At 36.3% G+C, this 20070-nt stretch overlaps 1 protein-coding gene and 1 long non-coding RNA gene across 3 annotated transcripts in view; both read left to right on the top strand.

The window, feature by feature from the left end:
* VAV3 (vav guanine nucleotide exchange factor 3) overlaps positions 1-13184 on the top strand; it is a 161637-nt gene extending 148453 nt beyond the window's left edge. For both annotated transcript variants that reach the window (XM_065675231.1, XM_065675230.1), the window contains 2 exons: positions 8758-8909; positions 10619-13184. In XM_065675231.1, coding sequence (XP_065531303.1) covers positions 8758-8909; positions 10619-10660 — 194 coding nt within the window. In that variant the 3' untranslated portion in view covers positions 10661-13184. The remainder of the gene's footprint in view (positions 1-8757; positions 8910-10618) is intronic.
* Positions 13185-14363: 1179 nt separating this feature from the next.
* LOC136012240 (uncharacterized) lies at positions 14364-19401 on the top strand. The gene is made up of 3 exons (XR_010611635.1): positions 14364-14423; positions 18285-18411; positions 19319-19401. It is a non-coding gene; the product is annotated as an uncharacterized LOC136012240 (long non-coding RNA).
* The last annotated feature ends 669 nt before the right edge of the window (positions 19402-20070 follow it).

Here is a 20070-nt window from a genome sequence, read left to right as displayed (position 1 = left end):
ACTTATTAGTCTGCAAGAATATTAGCCCAATTGTTTCATGCTTTACAGGATACAAGATTTACAGTACATCTTCATTACCTTCAGTCCACATATAAACGAAAAGAACACGTCTACTTTGACAAGATTTTATAGGTAGTATATGGAAGAGTAAGAGAAATAAGTCTGGGATGCTCTTTTTTTAGTCAAGAAGACGAGAAAGTGCCTCTCAGCTGCCATAAATATCAGTTGTTTAATGTTACAGTATATGCTGGTGGGAACTGGCAGGTTTTGTCTTAGGCCAAACTGATCAAAAAGCCTCTCAATTTTCAAGTGCCTCATATAAAATCTAATAGATTTCTGCAATTCTGCTAGCCTACCTGTATTGTCTCTGGATGACACTATCATTTAATGGGTTTGACAGTTTTTCTTTTGAAGTGTTAGCGTGTCCCTGTGGGTGTGTCCCCATAGTTTTAAAGCTATCCTTTTGCTTTTTACCAAGCTGATGCTGGAATAACTATATATCTAGGCTGTGTAAATTCTGCTGAGCTGGATTTGAACAGGAGTTGGTAAATGTTAGGCTGTAGTTTTGTTTCGTAGAGGAAACAACTTATGGGGCAGAGTTAGATGCTGAGTTGACTTCACAGCCCTCAGTGAGAACTGCCACACAGCTGTTTTTGACCTCTTCAGGTTTATTCTGAGGACAAGAAAAACAGTTTTTGAAAGGAAGCCAGAGAAGTCAGCTGACGAGAGAGAGGGACTCTTTACCTTTTTTTTTTTTCTCTTAAGCAACTACTCAATGTCACATTCAGCATACCTTTAACAAGCTCAGGGCTGAAACCAGTGAATGCAATGGACTTGGGCAGCTTGAAGCTGATTTTAAGGAAGTTTTGGGTTTCAACTCAGTTTATTGCACTATACTGCTCACATGACTGTATCTGGATTTTTTAATGAGGTCATCTTCTGAAAAGACATCAGTTTCTTATTGAAAGCAGATGTTCTTTAGCTTATATAATTGACAGAATAAATATACTTCTAAAAAACATAAATTGAACCACTGTGGACTTTGACAGAGTTGTATCATTCTCTGCTGCCAAAATCTTTGTGCTGCTGTGAAATTGAACGGCAGTACCAAAATCCACTTTCTAGAATAACGTGAGGATTATATTAAACTTTAGTCACTGTCATGTTTTTCATTTACCAATCAAAGGAAACAAAATCAAGTAGCATTTCAGTTTACTTGTAGTTTCTGATATGAATCTTAATAAATCACCTTGAAACTTCTTAAATTTTCAGTGAATTTGGTTCTCCTTTCAGCAACTACTAGATTCTTAGAACAAAAATTCATTTTATGAAGGTAGTTAACTTGAATTCTGCCTTTAATTAGAACTTTACCTTTTAGTTTCCTGGTCTTGAGTAAGCCACCCTCTCTCTTCTAATATTTATTATGCGTTTTTAATGTGGCTGTAAAAGCTGTCAGACATTAAGCTTTTTCAATATAGAAATATAATTTAATGATTAAGATATTCTGGGAAATGGGTACATTTGTTATTCTTAATTTTCCAGTCTTAGCCTTTTCTAGACATAGCATGATCAAATTTTGTTTTGCTACACAGAAAAATACTAATTCTTACATTAGAGTGGTGATCGACCATTTAATGAAATAAACACAAAAATGGAAGAAAAGTTGACGTTCTTCTACAGAATAATTTTTGGCACGTCATTCCGTTCTTCTGATGTGGAGCACAGTCATATTGAGAAATCAGAGTCTTCATGAAATTTAGATTTTAATGTAACCTAAATGATGAAGCCAAATACTGAGTGACTGGTTTTCATCATCTATGGCCTAGGGACATTATTTCATGTCATTCTACTCCTTAATGCATGAACTCTGCAAAAGTGTCTGTTAATAAAGTAAAATTAAAAAAATAAAGATATCACCCTGATCTTAAGGGAACCAAAGAAAGCCTTTCTCCTTAAAAGCCAATACCAAAGCCCTTATCAGTGATGTTTAAAAATAGACTAGTTATCTGTAGAAGTCTATTAGGATTTCCTTGCCCAGATAGATTTAGTTGTCCAGAATTTGACACATAAAACCAAACCTCCAGTTATATCTGACAGAAAGATCTCAAATAAGTAAGATAATGTATTCACAGGAAAGGATCAGCCACCCCCTTTATAGCACATAAGCTGTCTTTATGCCTGCACACTGCTTCTGTAGAAACAAAGGCAGTTACTTGTCTCTAAGAATGGGCACACTACTTCATTCAAGTTGCCCTTTTGGTTTGTTTAATATTTCTACACACAGCTGTCAACTGGGGTTACTACCCTTAGCATAAAGGAGTACCTCAGGTTACCTCATGCATTCTCAGGTAATCCTTTTAGTATTACAGGCAGAGAAAAGAAAATAACTGTGAAGGATCAGAAGGGAGTTCATAGTATGCAAGAGGCCCTTGAGTATGTTTCTTTTGTAGTACTTTGAGATACTAACCTAAACTGCTGTTGGTTTGTGTTGTAGGATTTTTTATTATCATTATTTTCTTAATAACTAAGCTGTTGCTTATGAACATTAAAATACAGCATTGGTCCTATTTGTTTTATTCATGCTGGTAGTTTCGTTGTCACAAATGTATCTATTCTCATCCAGGTAAGAGGCACAAAACTGTATCATTACTTCCACCATGGATTCTTTGTTAACTCTTTGCATGAAATAGTTCTAGTCATCATTCCTGCAAATAGCCATTTTGAAGCAAAGTGATTTTGTTTCATGTGTAGTCACAAGAATAAATTCAGGCAAGCAGCCATATGTGATGTATATAACCTGATAAATTTTCAAGGAACACTTTTGGTCAGTAAGTATAGGTATTATTAGGCATAACTTAAATGCTGCTTTCATAATTTCTCTGTTTGAGGATGGACTTCTCTTTCCAAATCATAGCTGGGAGCAAAGATTCCAACTTTATTAAACTTTGTACATTACATATCATCGTTGCCTCTTCGAAAGAGGGACAAAGTATGAGAACATGTCAATAAACTGTAGTTACATTTGAAGCTATTTTAGTTCATTTGAACTGATTTTGTTTTTCAAAGATATGTTGACCCTAGGTTTGTCCGTGCTCGAGTCCACCTCAGGCTTTTCATCTATGGGAGCTGTTACAGGGGTTAGGATGATGTGCTGGTTCTACCTAGGCCAAATTTACCCATTTTTTCTGGCTCAGGGGTTTTCTCTCAAGTCAGCAAAACCTGCAAAGATAAGCAATACTGTTTGGGCCTTAGAGGATGGAGTTTAGTTGTGGAATTCCTATTGACGTTAATAATTGCCAGGGCAAAATAAATAGATTTTTCCATGCATGTTATGAGACCCCAATTCAACTGGTACTTAAACTATATTCCTAATTAAGGGTGTGTGATTAATATTCCTGGGCTCAGGAGGAATTCTTTCCTATGTGCAAGTTCCTGCTTTTGTACTGCTAAGAAGTGAGACACACAAAATCAAAGAAGAAAAAAATTATCTGTTAGATCTGAAAATATTTACAGGAGTCTGCAGTTTTAATTTGCTTCTCTGAAACCCTGTATAGGGGTGTCTTCTTTCTACTTTACTTTTTGAAAAATGCAATTGTTAAAAATTAAATCATAGATCCAAATTTTCTAGTTATTATAGTCAATTTCCTTCCAGACATCCTTAGTAGGGAACCTTAGTTTCCTTATTATCAATGAATTATATAGTTAAAAAACTATTATTTAAATCTTGTGCCAATATTTCAATGTTCTTTTGCTTTTCTCTTTTTCTCTTTCTTTCTCTAAGCCCCTTCTTTGTTCTGTGGGTTTTCTTTTGTAACTCCTCCAGACTACAGCTTTGTTCCCCCTTCTTCCACTCCTTTCTGGTCAGGTACTGCTTTACTGCTTTTATATTTCTTCTAAATTTGTTTCTGTTGTTTCTGTATGCAGCAAGTGAGGGAAGGGACGAATCTAATACTGCAGTTCTTCTCAGACTCCAAAAGCTAAGTTATTACATGTTATTCTTGGAGTGTAACAAAAATCAAACTATTAAACTTTTGAAAAGTATATATTGCAATAAGCAGTTTGAATAGGTGTCGCAAAGCTCAACGGTCACAGCATATTCAATTAATGATCACTTAATCACATAGTGTTACTTTGCTACGTAGTTGACCTCTATAAGCTATCTGTATTTTAATGTATTTGCTCAAATGTACAAACCTGAAAATTTCACTGCTTGTAGACAGTTAACATATTCGTCCCATCCCTGCAGCAAACCATACTGCAGAGGCATCTTAGAATGCAATAGCTTTTTTTCTTTTTTTTTTTTTTTTTTTTGGTAGAAAATGCTTTCTTTAAATTCTGCATTAACACTGTTAACTAATTTTACCCATCTGTTTTCTAAATACTGTTTCCTTTGTTCTCATTTAACCATCTTTGGCTTTAATAGATGCAAACATTTTAAATTAAGAGACTGCATAAAAATGCTTCAAGTGGTAGCAGTTGTAGTCTTAATTGGTGCATCAGTATGTCTGTGACTTGCTCTGTGTTCCAAGAGGTGAACTCCACTGCTGGACAACTCAAGAAGAATTTTGCTAGTAGGAAGGTGAATGCCTTTCAGGAGCGTATTGAAGAGTTACTACTGTTGGGAATGCAATGTTCACTCAGGTTACACTGACACAACTCTGTGTACAGGGGGTGGAAAACGAGGTTGTGCAAATTGGGATTGAGTCTGGCTTTTGCTCTAAGTAAAGGGAGCTGTCTAGCATGCATGAATGTGGGTATAGTCGTAATCAAGATCTGAGTGGGCAGTAAGTTTTACACCTGCCCCCCACGGAAGTCGTCCAAACTGTTTAGTGCTCAGAGATGTTTTTTAAGGTTTTCAATGGTTTCTCGCAGGGAAAAGGACGTAGGTAGCAGCTTAGTAGTAGAATGGCTAGTGTACTTTCTTGTGCTGTGATTATCTCTAATGAGCTCTCCCTCAATTTATCCCAGGGATTTAAATATCAATGTCCTATCGTGCTCTTGTATGTTTTGCCCCTCAGTTGTTAACTGTTTTGGAGTCTGTTTCTTCCATTTCTATGTCTTTGCATACTGATTTTTTTTGGGCAGATACTTTTCCTTTCTTTCATTAGTCAAAACATTGATGGAGAATTCAAGCTTTAAAGCATTCTTCCATTTGAAATATAAAGGGACACATCTGTAGAAAAGATGAATAGAATACTGTTATAGCTGTTCACTCTGTGGTCATGACATTCAGTGGGATTTCTGAAGCACTCACCTCATTTGAATCAAAGAACACAAAGGAGTTAAGTTCTGGCTCTGGTTTGTAGGTAAATACCATGTATTTCTATCCTTTTGGGTGAGGATAGAAGATGACCTTTTTCATATAGCTGCACAGTACTTGATTGTAAGGTCCATTGTTAGTGAAACTGGTCTGTATTCCATGAAAACACGTTCCATCTGTTCCATGGTGAAGTGGCCTACAGTAATAGAGCAGCAAACAAGACTCAGTATTACTTTAAGCCTATCACACATTCCATATATTCCCAATATGGAGTCAACAAATTATATTCCTTTTTTCCTGTGAAAAACTCTTTTATCAGAAATTCTGAAGTAACCATAACAGAAAGCAAGGATTCAATTTCTTGCATTCCACAATAAACTGTGTAAAGTATTGCCTTATACAACTACAAAATATTAAAGGAAGATATTGCTTAGTAATTCTTAATTTAAGAATTACTTAAATTTGAGCTTATCTGTCTTTTTGAATGTGATTTCATTATCTAATAGGCTACATTACTTCATATGTTCTTAGTAAAACCAAGTTGTTTTTTTTTTTTTTTTTTTTAAAGAGCCAAATAACTTGCTTATGTAAGTGAGTGAATTCTTATTTCATGATATCAGATACTTTCTTCAGAAGGATCTTCAAAGCTGGCTTAGTTCTGCTGATACGGAATTTGGTAGCACAGGAGAAGGGTTAAGCTGACTGCTGAGCCCTACTGGAGGTGCTGCCCATGCATGTATAGTAGAACTGAGGTTTGGTTAAAGAGTGCAAGTAAATGCACATTACTTCAAGGAGCATGGAAACAAATACACAAGAGCAACCCTTAGGGAATATGGCTGCACAATTTTGAGAAGGCCATACCACAGGGAGAAAGAAAAATCTGTTCACAGCTTTTAAAATGATCTATTGACCCTTGTGGAATTTAAGCACAGGCAGAAATGTTGATCTAGACCAGCTCTGTGTGATCACATGGGGTCTCTTTTATTTGCACCCCAGTTCCTTCATCAGTGGCTCAAACTAGTACTGACATTCATTTGCAGCACATCTATCTCTCTGTCAATGAGAAACTTTTCCAACATATTCTAGTGTAAATCAAAGCTAGCTGTCTTTTTTTTCTCCTGCTAGGTTAAGTCAAAGTTTATTTTTCTCATTCCCAACTGCATTTTTTTTCACCTCCCTGAGATTTCTCACTCTATTTCCTCTTAATCCTCTGAGTATCTCACTCCTAATACACAAAGTTTATTTATTACTGCTTTTTCAATAGTTTATTTACTTTTCTCCTCACTTTCTGTTTTTTCCCCTCTTTAATTTCTCATTCACATTCTCCTGTTGGGCACTTTCTTTACATCAGTCTCTGCTGTTAATCCTATTCTCTCATTCTCTCTGTAGCTGTCCTCTCTCATTCACTCAGTGTTTGTTCTCTCTCTCATCTCTACAGATGTCCTTTCAAATGCTGTCGTTCCTCAAGTTTCATTTATCTTGGGAGAGCTCTGATTGGAAATTAAGTCTCTACTAAAGTTGGTTTTGTGACTGTGTCACCAGACATTTTTTCCAAAATTAGGACTGTCATTTTCCTGTATTCCACCACTTCCTTTTATACATTTCCTATCATGATGTCTCTTAATTTCCTGGATATATTTTGCTCCTTTCTCCTTTTCCTCTCGGGCCTCACAACTTGAAGAAGAGTTGAAGTCCTCCTTTCCCCCAGATCTGCCCCTATTTCTTTTTCTATCCTAATTTTCCTCAGTATTTTCTCTTATTAATATTCCATACGTTTCTTCCCTCCTTAGTACTTGTGTGTTTTCCCAATTTTTTCATGTTCACCTCATGTAATCTTCCTTGCCCCTTTACCTCCTTTCTAGAATCTGAAATAATACCCTGCTCCCTAGAATCACTCCTTCCATCCTCTGATGCTTCCCTGAATCTGCAGTGATATTGCTGCACACCTATAAGCGGTTACTGATCTTACAATCAATAGCTGCTCTTTTTGTTTGTGTTGGTTTTGTTTTCTTTCTTTACTCCAAAATAATTACTGCCCATGATGTGCTCTTTCCCTGTAAAACTGATTACAGCAATGCTGATAAGGTATAGGACATAACATTCGTGTCAGGATATAAACAAGTATCATTTACATATGACTTGCTTTGAGGGGAAAAAGTATGTTTGAAGTTTAATATTATATCACCTAAAATTTTATGACAAATGTAAGCAATGCAACGCTGTTTCTTTTTCATGGCATCCTGTACATCCTTTCAAGTATCTGATAAGCATAGTCCACATGAGTAGCCTGATATGTTAGAATAAACTTTTAATGGCACAATATAAAGAGGGCATAATCTGTCTCCAAACCAGTTTTTTAGGTATTCCATTTTTGTGATATATCTAATAATATTTTGAACATAGTATTTTTCATTTTAAAATAAATTATTTGTATTGTGTCTATAAGATAAAAATATTGGGGTATATGATGATTTTCATATATTGAATATGATTATGCAAAAGCCTCTGTTTCTATGAAATGTCCCCAGTGGGGTCAGAAGAAACCTTAAATACAAGCAGAGCTGAAACTGTCAAGATTTTCTAGCTCATTTGCCATGTTTTGTGTTCCTGGTTTGAATTAAAGGCAACTAGCTATAAACTTTTAGTGTTACATCGCTGAAGGCTTTGCTAAAACTAAAGTCTTAACTGTTCAAGTCCCAGATCTTTACTTCTGAGGTGCCATGCCCACTTGCCTCTCATTGGAAGATACAGGGATTTCTTTTGCAATTGTGGACATTCTGTAGCAGGGTTGAAAATATAATTTCCCATAAAATTGGGTGTAGGGGGTTGTTTTTTAAAATTAATCTTTTTTTTTTTCTCTGTGATTTACAGAATAAACTCATGGAAAGAGTAGATTTACATCAGCCAGTGTTAATGCAGGCTGTAGCAAATAATCCATACAAATTTCTTGTGGAAACTCTTTACTTTTTTTGCTCATGCTGATGTTAGCTTCCAATTATAAGTGCATTAATATTTAACTTGGAGTTGTTTTTGAAAGAACAGCACCTTATTGTGTTTGTTTTGCTTCATTAGAGGTTTAAAGTTAAATCAACTGTAAATGCTAATAAATCCTTTTGGAAAGAAGCTAGTGACCTGTAAAGTATGTTGCTGCATGTAACTGGCAATAAGTTTTATTATGAAGCAAAAAAATATAATTGTGAACATATTCAGCAATTTTGGGGTAGGAGATTTCATTTCCTGTTCATGTAGTTTGATTCTTCTCTAAAAATAAAAAAAAACCATTGAAAAAATATCATAAAATCCCTTCAACTTTTGCGTCATTCACCTATGTTTGAACCTTTATCTATTTAGTGGAGATGCTTTCACATTTGCGTAAACGTAATGACAGTTTATGTTGTTGTGAAATCATTTTTATATTTTACAGTACTGCTGTCTATATTATTTTGGTAGCCTTCAATTTACAAACCCTAATAATATCAACATCTCTTTCATTCCAGTGCTAAGCCCAAAGGTGATAGGCATTGCCATTGCCAGGTATGACTTCTGTGCAAGAGACATGAGAGAACTATCCTTGCTAAAAGGGGATGTTGTAAAAATTTATACCAAGATGAGTGCGAATGGCTGGTGGAGAGGTGAAGTAAATGGAAGGGTAAGGTTGTTTGATTTTTTTCCTTTGTCTTATTTCTGCCTTCACTGAGTGATTTTGTGGAAAAAAAAAAAGTGTGTTCCTAAATTATAAACCCTCTTTGTATATTTAAAGTCACAAGATAGAACATATTCTCATCTCTGCTTCATACAAGCCAGGCAGAATTCTTACCAAGCAGGTTTTTAATTGGTTATTTAATGTGAACTACCAGTCTGAATATTTGGGCAGGATAATATGGTTGGAAAATGACCAGGATTAATAGTGCAGGTACAGCTGAACTTTTTTGAACTGTGTTGCTGTGTATTTGGGGTCAAAAGCTCAGGTTTCTTGTGTTGTGGAAGTCTCTTAAGCAGTTTAACACAGAATGATTTCCACACCTTTCTGCCAGACTAGAAGGTATTGGAATCAGCTACCTTTTTATAGGAGGCTGCTTCTTTGGTCTCAAAGAATGTGGCTCATAGGAAGTGGCATATTTAGCAGGTATTTTCACAAAGTCACTTCACGCTGCACTCTTAAGACTTGTGTGGAAGTGAGGCTTCAGTTTTGGTTTATAAAGGCTATATTGTTATAATCTTTGTATGTTGCTCTTTAATGCAGATTGGTCAGAAGTGTTTGAGGCTACTGTTTCTATGTCTAAAGGGCAGAGATGCAGGGTCAGTGAATGCAAGGTGGAAGAAAGCTGGAAGCTGGAAATTAAAGTTGAAAGTCCTGGTGAAGCAGATGTCTGGATTTACTGCTTTATGCAATTAGAAGAACTTTTTTATGTACATGAGCCTGGTTATGATCTAAAAAGTCAACTAGACAAGAAGTAGGGAAGCAGAAGTAGTGGTCATCCTATATATACATTTTGCATGTGAAGAAAACAGAGCATCTCATTCTAACGTAGCTATCCACATACTAAAGGATGCCCATTTTATGCCATCATTCTTCCTGATAGCTTCCACAGCCTGGACTTCAGATCTTAAGCTTGCTTCTGGAAATATTTTGGCAACGAGTCTCAACCAAAATTTATGCAGTTACTCCTTGTGGTAGTTGTCTAGGTTTGGTTTTCAGGTCTTTCATGAATGCTAAATTGACTTGTGAGTGAAAAACCTAAAGCAAATAGAGAAGACAAGAAGAAATACATGACTATGTGTCCCTTTATGTCTCATATAATCCTTATTTGACACATAATCAATTTTAGAATGGAGATAATATTGTATCTTATGAAGTATAAAAAACTGCACTCTCTCTTCCAGTTTTGTCATATTTAAAACTCCTCTTGGTGACAATGGAATTTAACTTCAAGTAATGCAATCAAATTAGTCACTATTTGCTTTGTAAGAGGATTCCCTGGATGTCATTGAAGCCTGTTAAATATTTAACTGCTCATTCAAAAAATGGAAACATCTTTCCTGGAGTAAAACTATTGCTTCTGGCTTTTCTAGATGTCTTTCTGAATGCTTAAGGTTTCCAATTTGGGCATGTTTTGGGCAGGGGTTAGGGGTGTGGGGGTTGTGTGTGTGTTTAGTCTCGAAATCATCATACCTGCAAGTTATTCCTTTCTTTAGGGTACTGGCCTGCAGCAGGTCAGTCAAGTTTATCTTTGTAATCTTGTTCCTATATTTACCTAACATACCCATCCTTGTTTTGCCTAGTTCAGACACTTAAAAAAAAAAAAAAAGAAAAAATGCGTCTCATGTATTATTTTGTTCTGCTTTTCTCTTTTTTAGGTGGGGTGGTTTCCATCAACTTATGTAGAAGAGGATGAATGAATTAAAAAGTTTCCTCTGCTGACCAGCAGTTTCAGGGACTGTAAAAATTTAATATGTTCAAAGTATTATTGGTCTTGTTAAGTATTTAAAGAGCAGCATTTTTTGTCTGTCTGAACCGTACAGTCTTAATGTTGGGATTTATACAGAAGGCTGTGCTGACAGATTATTACCTTGCCCAGAGCTGTGCAAGAAACAACCTGCTGGTTTGACATCACTGGGGATCAGTACAAAGTCCAACCCTTACCTTCCTGCAAGATCTCTGGAAAACAAATTTCTTTATGCACCTTTTCATTTCACCCTGTACTACACCATGAAATACTAGCTATGGCTGAATATTTAATAAGTCTCTTTTCTTCTAGCTGACATCTGTGCTTGTATAAGAAGATGAAGGCTTATTATTCCTTATCAGTGCATGCAGAAACCAGAGTTCAGCCATTCCTTTTGGGTATAAAGTATAGTCAGTAGACTTGTCTTGAAACATCAAACTACTTTACTTATCATCTTACAAACAGTTTTACACTCACAAAAATGTTCTGAAGGAAATACATAGTAAACATGAATAGCATTAATGCATCTATAATTAGTTGACTGACTACTTTGAGGTCTTGCCTAAATCTTCTACTAAATTGTTTAAAGACAACATCTTAAAAATATGTGATGATGATGTAGTATTTCTTAAAAAAGCATCCACAAAGTGGAACTATAGGATCCTTTCTTTGTTATCCCAAGTCCTTTTGTGTGAGTGTTTTTTTCATTTATGCAGCTGACCCAAAAAGTGCAAATGAGGACTTTAAAACTCATGACAAGATCAGTTTTAAAATTTTCAGTGCTAATATTAAATACTGTAAACCTGTTCTGTAAGAGAACATACTAATGCAAGATGTCACCTCTCATGAACAAAATTGTTTATCTTAACCTCTTGATTGATTCAGATAAACTTTGATGCTTTCAACTGCAAACTGTCTTTTCCTAGTTAGAAAGGAGTTTATATCACCATCTGTGCTCTTATAAGGTAATGCAAAGGGAACTTGAAGACTTCTTTTTGCCCTTTTGTCTCTTGTTCCCTGGGATGTTAACAGCATTTCAATGACTGAGTGATCTTGTTACATTCTTAAGAACATCACCAAGGAAAAATATGTCTAGGCTAGCTAGTTTGAAATATCAGGCCTTGTAAAGTAGTGTCCACCCCTTTGGGGGAGATAGTGTTTTGATATATTTATGCTGAGTCAGGTGATGTAGTTATAAGCAAAAATAAACATGGGTGATGTCTTCAGATGTGCAGTTTTGAGTATTTAGATAATGTCTGACCTGAATTGAAAAATTCTAAGGAAAATTAAGGTTTTAAATACATTTAATGTCTAGGGTAATGTTGACCAATCAAGAAAGCTAATTCATGCTGTCTTACATGGTCCCTTTTGCCTTTCCCCACCGTCTTTTCACATAGGCTTCTTGCAATTAGTGTGAATAGACACTGCACAATTTAACACAGCAACTTTTCTCACTCTACAAGCAACATAATATCCACTACTTGTCCAACAGAGCAGAATCTGCCAGTACATATTTCAGATTCTTATTGTCTGCCCCCTGTGTTCTTTGATTCTTTCTGGCCTCCTTCTGGCCATCAGGAGGAACCAAGCACAGCACAAGAATCCCCTTAATCTCTGCAACCATTTTACCCATCTGCTACACCTGGCATACAATGCTGAGTGACCAGGTGAAGAGAGGATCTTCTAATTACAAATCCTCCACTTGTGAGATTCAGCTTTGCAGATGAAACTCTGCTGATGTTCTAACTTTTCAAAGATTTACCTCAAAATTTTGTAAACTGTGAGTGTGTTGAGTACATTACTTGATGGAATAATTGAGAGCATTTGTAAATATGTAGATTATGCATAAAACATATTTTGTAAATGATGTGTATAGCAGTGTAGACTATGGTATACTGTCTTTGATCATGTTTTGCCATGCAGTCTTATTGTCTCTTGTGAGCTTGAACCTAAATTCCTTAAGTAGACAAAGTTGCTTCTTTCACAGTTTTGCCTGCTCAAGGAATAGAGGAATAGGCTCTAGGCCTGTGTTTAGTGCTTTGCTGTCGTATAGTTCTGGGAAGAGGCAGTTTAATTGAGTATGAGTTGAGAAATATATCAGTTATTTTCAACAGCTTGGTTTTGGAATAATTTTGAGTAGTGTCTCCATCCTAAAGTTGCTGTAAAGCTTTTAAGCAATTCCTGAGTCCAGTAATCAGTCCTTAAGAAAAATGAAAGCCATAGCTAAACTTATTTTCTGGCATAAATCTACATATCATTGTCTGTGTTTAATGCCCTGTATTGATTGAGTTAATGCTGCATCTTAAACTATATTTTGAGTACCAAAGACTTCCTAAATATCCTGGAGTGTCTCTTTCATGTGCTGCTTTTGTCTGTATGGAGGTTTTGTTGTCATGCAATAATGGAATTACCGTACTTTAATTTGTAGTATTTTGTAAATATGTTAAATATAATAAACTGGCTAATTTTTTGTTTAATGATGTGTCAAAATGCGTAATTGGCTAGTATGAAGTTAGTGCTTCATTTGTCTAACCACTTCTTTGTGAGCACGTTGATAATGTTCTGTTTTGGTTTCCCAGCTTTGTATAATCCTTGTTTAGCTTTAAAACTGAGCTGTCAATATAAATGGAATAGCATAGCTTTCCTTGAGAGCTTTTTATTGTCGGGATAACTTGCCTTCTGCTACATACAGGAAGGTGGTGGGGATTTTTGTTTGGGGGGGGGGGGGGTGGGTTTGGTTTGGTTGCTTTTTCTTTTTTGTGGTTGGGTTGTTTTGATTGTTTTTGTTTTTTTGCTTGTTCCTTTTGCTTTTTGGGGTTTGTATATATACAGAACATTGTGGAATCAGTCATATTCCATTGGCTTTTGTCTGTCAAAGATGATACTTCTAGTTTTTTGATTTAAAAGTCGTTCTTAGATATTCTTTTATGTGTCATGTTTCATAGCGATGTCCTTTCTCTTCCACATTCTGCTTTCTTCCTCTGTCATATGTGAATTAACTTACAAATTCAGGTTGAATTGAGCTCAAAACTGAAAATATGGTCTGTGTCTTAATTTCATGGGCTACTTGATAACCTTTTCATGGTGTTACCCGGTCATGCATTTTTAACAAGATTTCATTATTAATATGTTTATAAAAATATTGCTGAAGATGAATTAGCTCAGTGAGGTGAGTGATGATGCAACTGCAATGTTATTTTATTGTGTTGCTTCTATTTTTTCAGTAGGAGAGATTATCTTGTGGAACTGTCCTAACAGATAATTATTAACCTTAATGAGACATTTACACATCTCTACAGATGTAAGACATAATATTCCTGTCACCCATGAACATATCACATAACTAAGTCACACCTGATGTGAGATGCAAAAGTGTTTCTCAGTTAAATTCTCCTGTTAATAATATCATACTCTGAAACAAATGCTCTCCTTCCCCTCACATGCGAGATGTGTCCTCTGATGGGTGAGAAACTGAGAAAGCACTGTAATTAGGGTATAAGAACCACTTGTGACTGTGTTCTGAATATTTTTTTTTTCAGTTGTAAGGCTTGGAAGCTTATTTGAAAATCTCAGCATGAAGAAAAAGAAAAAAGTCTAAGTTGAACAATGAACATTATGCCGATGGGTACCTTCCTCCTTTGCCTCACAGGCAAATCCTAGGTGCTCTACAAAGGAGAAGAAAAGCTCAAATCTCAAGGTTTTAGCAGTTCATAAAGGTGAGAGAGGTGCTGTCTAGAAAAAAGCAGGGCTTGTTTATACAAAATACTCAGCCTCAGACCCAGGTTTTGTTCTGTTGACTTTGATGGTCAGTGCAAAAAATGTTTGTTTCTCTTTCCTGCAGTTGTTTCCTGCAGTGTTGCAACACTTCAGAGAAAGAACTGCAGTGACAGATACAACTTATACACTAGCACTGTCATACGGTTTCACCAACTGTATTGACACAACAGTAAATTAACATTTGCTACAAACGGGGCTGCTGAGAGCCTTACGTCAGTTTTATCTGAAATTCAAGTTCTGTTCAGAGAGCACTGCTTGTTCCATTTGAGTGACAGATGAAGCACTCTCTCCTCCCCATTTTATTGCTGAGCATGACATTATATGACATGGAGTATCTCTTTGGTTAGTTTGGGGACCTGGTTGTGTCCCCTACCAACTTCTAATCTCTGAGAAGCAGAGCACAGAGTGAGAAACAGAGAAGGCTAAAACATCAAGGTGTTTTCTGTGTGTTTTTTTGTCACAGATTTAAAACACAGCATTGTAAGAGCTGGTGTAAAGGAAGTTTAACACCATCTTGACCAGGACCAGTACAGCAGGCATGAGGTAAAATGACAAGCAGAGATGCTGTGTGTGTATGCAGTGAATGGTGCTCTGGCAAGCCACAGCAGTATCTGTTCTCATCAAATTCAGGTAGACTCATCAATGGCATACAACTTTGATTCTTGGAATGTGTCATCTCCCTTATGAGGAGAGGCTGAGGGAGCTGGGTCTCTTTAGCTTGCAGAAGAGGAGACTGAGGGGTGACCTCATCAATGTTTACAAATATGTAAAGGGTAGGTGTCAGGATGATGGAGCTAGGCTTTTTTCAGTGATATCCAGTGATAGGACAAGGGGCAATGGGTGTAAACTGGAGCATAGGAAGTTCCACGTTAACATCAGGAAGAACTTCTTTACTGTAAGAGTGACAGAGCACTGGAACAGGTTGCCCAGGGGGGTTGTGGAGTCTCCTACACTGGAGATATTCAAGGCCCGCCTGGACAAGTTCCTGTGTGATGTACTGTAGGTTACCCTGCTCTTGCAGGGGGGTTGGACTAGATGATCTTTTTAGGTCCCTTCCAACCCTTGGGATTATGTGATTCTGTGATTTAAGAGAAAGAACTTAATACATTTCCTAGCCTTTCTTGAAATGTGCCATGCAATTTTAACTCTTACCTAGATGTCCACTATATGGGGGAAGAGCAGTTTTGAGTAATTTAACTTCATAAAGCTGTGAGATGAGATGTTAATCATACCCTCTTTTTCATAAAATGCTAAAGCATATGATGCATGTATAATTAACTAATAGAAATATAGAAAGGATTAAGCATCAGAAATTGACAGCAGAAGGGTGATTCATTGCATTATCTTAGCAACTTCCTTTTCAAGAGCTAAGAGCCGTTTGTTTTTATAGCAAATGAGATTTGGGCTTCTAATTTAGCTTTATAATTCCTGATCTGCTGTAGTGTATTCTGCCCATTCATTATAAGCATCTCTGCTGCTTACATGACTGTGAAGTTAGATTTTACTTAATAAGCCTCCTGAAATGTTTGAGTGACTGCTGGGTTACACTGTTTTACCTGGTAATATCCTCTTCAGAAAATACCTGGGTCAGTCTTAAAATGTTGCAATCTGACCTTCGGTAAACTCACAGTTACAAGCAATGGCAGGTTTGGAGGTGGCAGTTTGCCAAGGGGCATATGAGGCTGGTTTGTTTCTTTCAGAACTGTGTTAATTTTTAATTTTTAAATAGTGTAATATGTGGCTTTAGATAGAACAAAAATAGAGAAGATCGGAGAAATCGGAAAATGTTGATACCATACCATATGGGTTAGAAAAAACTGATGTGATATCTTTTCTAAGTGATTGCCCAAAATATTAAATGTCTATTGATAGCATTGGATTAGAAACAGAAATTCTCTAATGCTTCTGTACGGGAAGACTTTGTTAATGCAGTAGAGGGATCAAGGACCCTTGGACTTGGTCCCAGTCTTACCAGATAACTCTATAAATCTGTCTTCAGTTAGCTGTAATTTTTCTCCAAAGCAATTAAAAGATTTCCTCGGGAGAAGCAATATTGTTTCTAGGATTGGAATTATTACTCATGCATAAGGCTATCAGAAATATGTATTATTGAAGGAACCTTTTTCTCTGGTAGTTTTATAGTGTCCCTGTAGATTGTAAGCCATTAGTAATGTCGAATGTGCCAGGAGGCCCCCACCCTGCTGAGTTACTGGGTGATGTACAAATACCTTTCGCATCTCTTCACCAGATGTACATGTATTTTTTAATCCTTTGTTTTCCCTTCCCTTTCTTGTCAAGTGCTACTTAGTTGATAATCTCAGAAAGGCCAGTTACTTAAATACAGTGTGAATGCAGTAGCCTGGAGCTTTTTCTCCTTTGCTTCCATACTGCTTAAAGTAGACTCAGAATGGTGGTAAGGATGGCACAGATAACTTGTTGATTTAATGTTTAGGAGAGGGGAATGCTTACCTTCAGAGGAAGCTGTAGCCCAGTTTTACTATCTCGACTTGATATACCTCTGAATATAGCTTCATTAAACTTGGACTGCCTTGTGTTTGTGACAGATGAAAGATTAAATTCCCTGGAACATTGGGTTCTGTAATGTTTTGGGTGTGACTCTTTGGTGTCACTGAGTGTTTTGGCTGAAAAACTTCAATGTACTACACGCTGACAGGGAAGCTTGTTTTCATTCATTCCCCCCCCCCCCCCCCCCAACACACATCATAAAGACTGTTATAAAATTCAGCTAAGGTGTGGTACAACTCAACATGCCCAATCCCATAAGTATATAAGTCATCAGGAATATTAATGTGGAGTGAAGAAAAATATAAGCAAAATATAAAAGCAATCATGCCTATTTTTTATTTTGGTAATACTCATTTTTATTGTTGAAGTAAGTATGGAACGGGACTTACATTATCCATTATATCAACTGCTGTATTCCCAAGAAAAATTCCAAGTAGAGTACACAATAGCAGGTCTTCTAATCAGTTTTTATTTTAAAAAGAGAGATCTACTGTTTCTACAATTGTAAGCATATCTTGTTGGATTGGGTAAAAAATACTAATTAGAAGATTAAGAGGCAGTTTGCTCTCCAAATCATTATGTTACTGTGACTTTTTACAGATATTGTGGAAAATCAAGACCCAGCAACCTGAACAAAATCTAAATGCAGGTTTTCTGTCCTTGCAACTTTGATTCATATTTTGGGGGAACATACTTTTTGTCCTACATTCTCCTGCACATGGATGGGAATGCAGGCTTCATCTTCCTGACAGCAAAGGTTGATTACAGTTGCTCAAGGCTCCTCATAATATATACAATAAGGCCAGATGCACAAAATCCTTTTTATTTTATATCTTCTGGGGAATGAAAGTAAACACTCACATAAATACAGAAAAGTTTTCTATGGGAATGTATATCCGATCACATTATTTCCTTTGCCTGCTACCCCAAATAGCTACATGGTTTTAGAATTAACAAGCTTACAAAAGCAATGATTCCCTGCTTGCACATTTCACTTGCAAATCTCTAAGGTCTCAGTCTATCTATAGGGAGTTAAGTTTTATACTGTGCTCAGCTATCTCCATTTCAAATATGACCATTCCCTAAGAAACATTCTTGACAAACACTACTTTTTCTTGTCTGGAAGATATATTTAAAATATTTTCAGGTGATGTCATGCAAGCATGGGTTGCAAGTGGGCTGGAGGATAGGATTTTACCTCACCGAGATACTGATAAATTAGTGATTCAGAAAACAGGACATAAATAAGAATATCTATGACGTTACATTTACAGGTGGAAAAATTACCTACAGCAGTTAAGACTAAGGCTAAGCAGCCATTCTGTATTAAAGGACTGAAGGAGAAAAGTAAAAGCGGATCATGGACAGAACATAAGCTAACAGGATTTTACTGTGAAGAAGGTAAATACTGTCTTGGTGTATAGTAATGGGAACATGATCTACAATGTGAAGTAATCAGTTTGTTAATTTCTCATAAGGCTTCAGCTGAAAACCATGGTCCAGCTTTGGGCACTAAATTTTGTATAAGATAGCGTCTCATTGAAAATACTCTTGAAGAGACTAACAAAGATGCGTGAAGGAACTGGAGCTGTTTGAACTGAAATACAGCTCAGGCTAAGGGTGGTGGTGGTAGTAGTGTCCAAATAAATGAACGGTTTTATGCTGCTTAAAAAGAGACCGAACTGTTCTCTATAGTCAGCGTAAATAATACCAGAAAAAAACAAGCTTGAACTGGAGTAAGGAGATTTAGTCTTTAGGGAATCTTTCTGAATATCAAGCTACCTAGACACAAAGTTGTCTGGGGAAATTGTGGCATCTCCAACACTGGAGGTTTTTAAGATATGGATAACAACATAAGGATAGTTCATATATAGGTAAAGGTTCCAAAGATACATACCACGTGTTCTTTTGGAGCTCCTGCTCTACTACATTTCTGTAATTGCCTTTCAGCTGTGTTGGCACTTCAACCAACTGCTGCTGTTTGCCAAAATCCCATAGAAATGTTATACCCATGTGAAGAGGAAAAGATACAGGAAAAGTAATATGGTGAACATCCAACACAGAGCTAGCAGGTTGCTAAATATGCAAGGAGTTTGAATGTTTATGAATTGAAACAGTTTCTTCAAGAGATGGAGTTGGCTCATACTTAACTCACAGTAGTGTAAAAATGTTAAACCCCACAGTCTTAAGAGGTGGTTCACAATGGGAAGTATGAGCTAAACATCACTATTACATTTTCTAAGTTGTTGCTGCAACATATGCAATGTTGTCAAAATGAGAATTTTACTTAAATACACATTGATTTCAGGGAAGGTTGACAAGGAAGGCAGTTCAGGTACCATGTCTTTCTACTCGGTTCCAAGCAGATGGCAAATGAAAGATCTGAGAGAGATGACTTTGCTTCAAGTATCCTTTCCTCAAGTAATCAGAAATGAAATTTTTATAAGACAAACCCAGTTCATTTAGTTCTCACGCAGAATTTGCAAAAATACTATAGTAATAAAATTTGTCCATAAAAGAGAGTGGTAAACAAATTATCAGCTTGACTGCAAGTTTTTAAAATGTCAAACAATTGAATACAAGTGCTAAGATTAATTTCACCTGGTGTCAGAATGCTTCTTTTTCTTGTTTGACTTTTTTCTAGATGAATAACAAATAACAGTGTTAGCTTTTGGCATGACATCTTTCTCTCTGTTCTAATTGTGTATAAAGAGATGCAATGGTTTGTTCTACACAGAGCTGAATTTAGTCTCAATTTTTGTATTGTCATGAGTATTTTGTACTTACCGATGAAATAACAAGCACAGAAAACAGCTGTAGTCCAGATAAAAAGCATCTTGTCAGTAAGACTGATAAACAGGTATTTTCTCTTTCTGGCTCTTCATCAGGCACTGTGAAGAGAAATGTTTTATTGAATGCCAGTGCATGAGCAGTTCTAATTACTAATAGAATTTATCAAATCATTTAGTAGTGTAGTGACATTAAGTAATAATTAATAGACCGTGTAATGTGTGGCTGCATGAAGTGACAATGATTAACCCGTGACATAACAGAATGTGC

Source organism: Lathamus discolor, chromosome 3, assembly GCF_037157495.1.
Source record: "Lathamus discolor isolate bLatDis1 chromosome 3, bLatDis1.hap1, whole genome shotgun sequence".
NCBI classification, from domain to species: domain Eukaryota; kingdom Metazoa; phylum Chordata; class Aves; order Psittaciformes; family Psittacidae; genus Lathamus; species Lathamus discolor.
This window is presented reverse-complemented; position numbering and strand designations above follow the sequence as displayed.